General features: G+C 35.6%; 1 protein-coding gene across 1 annotated transcript; it reads left to right on the forward strand.

Annotated features, from left to right (window-relative positions):
* The first annotated feature begins 729 nt into the window (after positions 1-729).
* Positions 730-2,324, forward strand: LOC149250065 (xyloglucan endotransglucosylase protein 1-like). The gene is made up of 4 exons (XM_089458903.1): positions 730-1,102; positions 1,215-1,315; positions 1,419-1,612; positions 1,705-2,324. Exons 1-4 carry the CDS (start codon positions 931-933, stop codon positions 2,063-2,065), a joined length of 828 nt encoding a protein of 275 aa, XP_089315029.1. The 5' UTR covers positions 730-930; the 3' UTR covers positions 2,066-2,324.
* Positions 2,325-4,217: the final 1,893 nt, after the last annotated feature.

Genomic DNA, 4,217 nt, shown 5'->3' on the forward strand with positions numbered 1-4,217 from the left:
AGGCGCTGTTTACTCTGTTCTTTATAGATGCATAGTTGGATACGTTGAAACGGCGATGCGATGGGCTATCGTTATCAAGCCGTTCTTTATAGACGAAAAAGCAACGAAGGAACACTTATAATAATTTTCATTAAATGATGTTATCAAGCCTATCTTAATTATAAATTTTTAAAAATAAAAATAAGATATTTATAATAAAAGATTTGCCTACAATTATAATATTCAACATGAAATTACATATAAGATAACTTGCAAAAATACTTATATTACTGTAATATAGTCAATTTATGAAATTTGTGTTTTCCAGAGGCAAAGAGTGCCACGATGTCCTTCAACCAATTGTTGTTTCAGGCCCTATACTTATCGCTATTGTTCACTCATTCAGTGTGCCTGCCTGAATACGTGTCGCTGTTGAGGGCCTCGATTGTTCTCCCGGATGGTTCCTCGAGCCTCCCTCCATGGAAATCAATCTTGGAGTTGGTGGCTTCATAGCCGTCGCGTTTCGGATGTTTCATCCATTCCTACCACCACGATGCAGATGGAATGAGATGGGACACACCCATGTTTTCTAGAAATGCAACTCAAAGGTCCTCACAAGGGCATTTGATCATTTCAATGTCTGCCTGCCTCGCAGCAGCTGTATATTTTCTATTGTCGGCGCCCACGTTTCTATCGCTACCTCGTTTCTATACGCTGCCCACCGCCGTTTCCTTTCTATATAAACACAATCGACCGTCACTCCCAAGCCATATAGCGTCCACAGCGATTTAAGCCTACCATATGTTTGAGCGACTTCACTCATTCATAGCTGCATCACTCTTTCTTTGCACGCGTCCATCTCGAGCTATTCTATTCCTTCCATCCCTTCCCTACACTAATCTGCACTTGGATCTCAAATTCAAGTTCCTCTATTTCTATTAATCCATAATTATGGACACAGGAACGCCCCTCCTCTTTCTTTTCTTATTAATAACCTCGTCGAGTCTTCTTGTAATTGTTTCTGCAAATTTCTACAACGATGTCGACATCACATGGGGCGATGGTCGTGGTAAAATCCTTGACAATGGCCAACAATTGCAGCTTACTCTGGATCGCACTTCAGGTAATATTGCGTAAATTTGTTTTCCATGGTATGATGACCTGTTCTTCATCCACAGTTATTATACTACATGTACACATCTTACTCCTTCCCTTCTTCCTTTCCTTGATAACAGGTTCTGGGTTTCAATCCAAGAATGAGTATCTCTTTGCTAAAGTTGATACGCAAATCAAGTTGGTACCTGGCAACTCTGCCGGCACAGTTACTGCCTATTATGTATGTATTATGTTATTCTGCCCTGCCCTATGCTATTCCGAATACACAAATATCTTGTACTGTGCTGTGCTAACAATATGTTGGTGTTATGACCCCGTTGCAGCTGTCGTCTCAAGGTCCCAAGCACGACGAAATAGACTACGAATTTCTAGGCAACCTGTCTGGAGATCCCTATATTATGCACACTAATGTCTTCGCTCAGGGCCTTGGCAATCGCGAGCAACAATTCTACTTGTGGTTCGACCCAACCCTGGCTTTCCACACTTACTCCGTGCTCTGGACACCAAATCAAATTATGTATGTATTTTAAATTCTAATTACTTATTCATCCATTCAATAGAATTCAATACGATTTCTCAAAATAACAAAAATACATGTGTGTTATTCAGATTTTCTGTAGACGGGATTCCTATTCGTGTGTTTAAAAACAGGGAGACAGAGTTGGGTAAAATAGATAGCAATTATCATTATCCGAAGAGCCAAGCAATGAGGATGTACTCCAGCCTTTGGAACGCAGATGATTGGGCAACCAGAGGTGGCCTGGTCAAGACAGACTGGACTAAAGCCCCCTTTGTTGCATCCTTCAGCAACTTCAGTGCCGCTACTTCTTCTTCAAACTTCGCCGGAGAGGAGGCTTTGGACTCGAACGAAGAGCAGAAACTCCAGTGGGTGCGAAAGAACTATATGATCTATGATTACTGTTCAGACACCAAGAGGTTCCCCCAGGGGCTACCCGCGGAATGCAAATGAGCACTCTCGACTCAACTCGTCGACTAATTGATGAATTCTAGATGCCCTGCCCTTACAACCATTCTTTCTTCCTTATATTCTTTACTATGACATTCATTCTGTCACCGTTTTCCGTTGCATATAATACTGCATAATAATATGTAATAATCCAGAAGATTGATTATTTTGTTTTTGTATAATATCAATGTCTATAAGCTGACACTGATACTGTTGTTCTTTACGTTTCTGTAACTGAAAACTGATTCGCATGATTTCATAATCCAACTTATGAAGCACCGAAATCATTGACCGAGTTGGTATATATCAAGGTCCTTTCCCCCAAAGTTGCGAATTTTTTTTCTAAGCTGGATAATGAATCTCTTCTTTCCGTGTCTATAGTTAAAATTTGATTCCTTAGCAATTGTGTATCCTTGAAAATTAATTTCCACAGAAATTTTGATAATCCAAAACAAACACCGATACATGGGACGTCATGGCTTTATTTATTAAGATACATCGAGTGATGATTCATGACGAGAATGAATGGATGATTAACACGACCAGACTTCAAGCCAACAACTTCCATCTCCATAACTGGCGAGCAGGACAACAATAGTACACGCAATTAATACTGCAAGCAAGAACGCCAAAATGTATTTCATGACTGCATCTAACTGTTGTAGCTGACTCGACTTTCGATTCAATGATACAAGCAGTTTGGTGAAAATGAATGGTATTCTCCCGTTTTATAATAAAGGCAAATGAGTGAAATTTGATTATAGGTTCAGAGGTTTTAAATATAAGTCTCGCTAACACGTCACCGTCTGGCTTGGTAAATCACTTGGACACGCTAGTCTGTTTGGAAATGGGAAAAATCGATAAAACGCCAACTTTTCCCATCTACAGTTGCTACCACATATGACGGTGTCGAAATTCTGGTTGCGTCTCGAGCAAGCAACATGTTTTGTATTTACGTGTCGGTACTAAACGTCACTCTGACACTGACCCTGTTGTCATTCCTCTGGTCATGATACTTGTTTAAAGCACACACCCTGCCTCCAAAAACTCTGAAACGATGTATATCCTATAAACTTTTCAATGCACCACTTATCCGTTCAAACATTCAAACAAGGCGTTCCCATTTCATAAGCAAATAACACATTGTAAAAGACTTTGAAACAAATTAAGAGAGAAACTGAAAACGGTGGCAGGGACCGAAACTGTGTTTTTAACCAAATGTGTCATGTTGATTTTTTTATTTACACACTAAAACAAAAATATTTTTAAATATTTATATAGAGATAATTTATATTTATTTCAGATTTACTAAGGGCAAAGAGATCAAATTTCTCACTGTTCAAATGTTTTTTAATATAAAATTAGAAAAATGTTTATACTTTTAAAAATTTGATTTTTTAGCACTTAATAAATATAGAATTGAAATAAATATTTTATATTGATTTTTAATAATATTATTTATATTTATACACCTTTCATATTTCTATATATATAGAAATATTCTTATCTTTAATGGTTTTATAATTCTAATAAAATATATAGTTACTGGTTAAAACTATAGTAATACATATATATATAACAACTTTTTTAGATAACTTTTAATTTATTTTTTTATATAATATGTAAAGCATTAATAATATAAATAGATAAATATATATAAAACTTTGAAAACAAATAAATATTAATTTTTTATATATTTATTAATTAAATTTAAAAATAAAATTATGAAATATAATAGTTAACGAGTTTAGGCTTCTGTGATCCATATCAAGTTTGTGAGAGATTCTTCGGTGAAAATCACATGGAATACCATTTGTCGACGCGTTTCGAACCAACTAGTGTGGTTCATCGTCAGGACAAGATGAAGAAACAGATCCAGCTTAGCATGTTAAATAGTCCGAGCAGAGCCTCCAACGGCTAACTTGACCAACGGCTAGTTTGACTCAAGGACCGGGGTCAAAATTATTTAATAATATAGTTAGAATACCTAGGATCAATAATATATATATATATATATATATATATATATATATATATATATATATATATATATATTTAATGGGTAAAAAATATTATAAAAATTATAAGAAAATTAGTATTTAAAAGGAATTTTAGTTAAATAAAAGACCTTAAAATAAATTAAATAACTCCAAAT

The sequence above is a fragment of the Pinus tabuliformis genome, chromosome 7 (assembly GCF_031772625.1).
Source record: "Pinus tabuliformis cultivar Carrire ecotype Pingquan chromosome 7, CPIR1, whole genome shotgun sequence".
Taxonomy (NCBI): Eukaryota; Viridiplantae; Streptophyta; class Pinopsida; order Pinales; family Pinaceae; genus Pinus; species Pinus tabuliformis.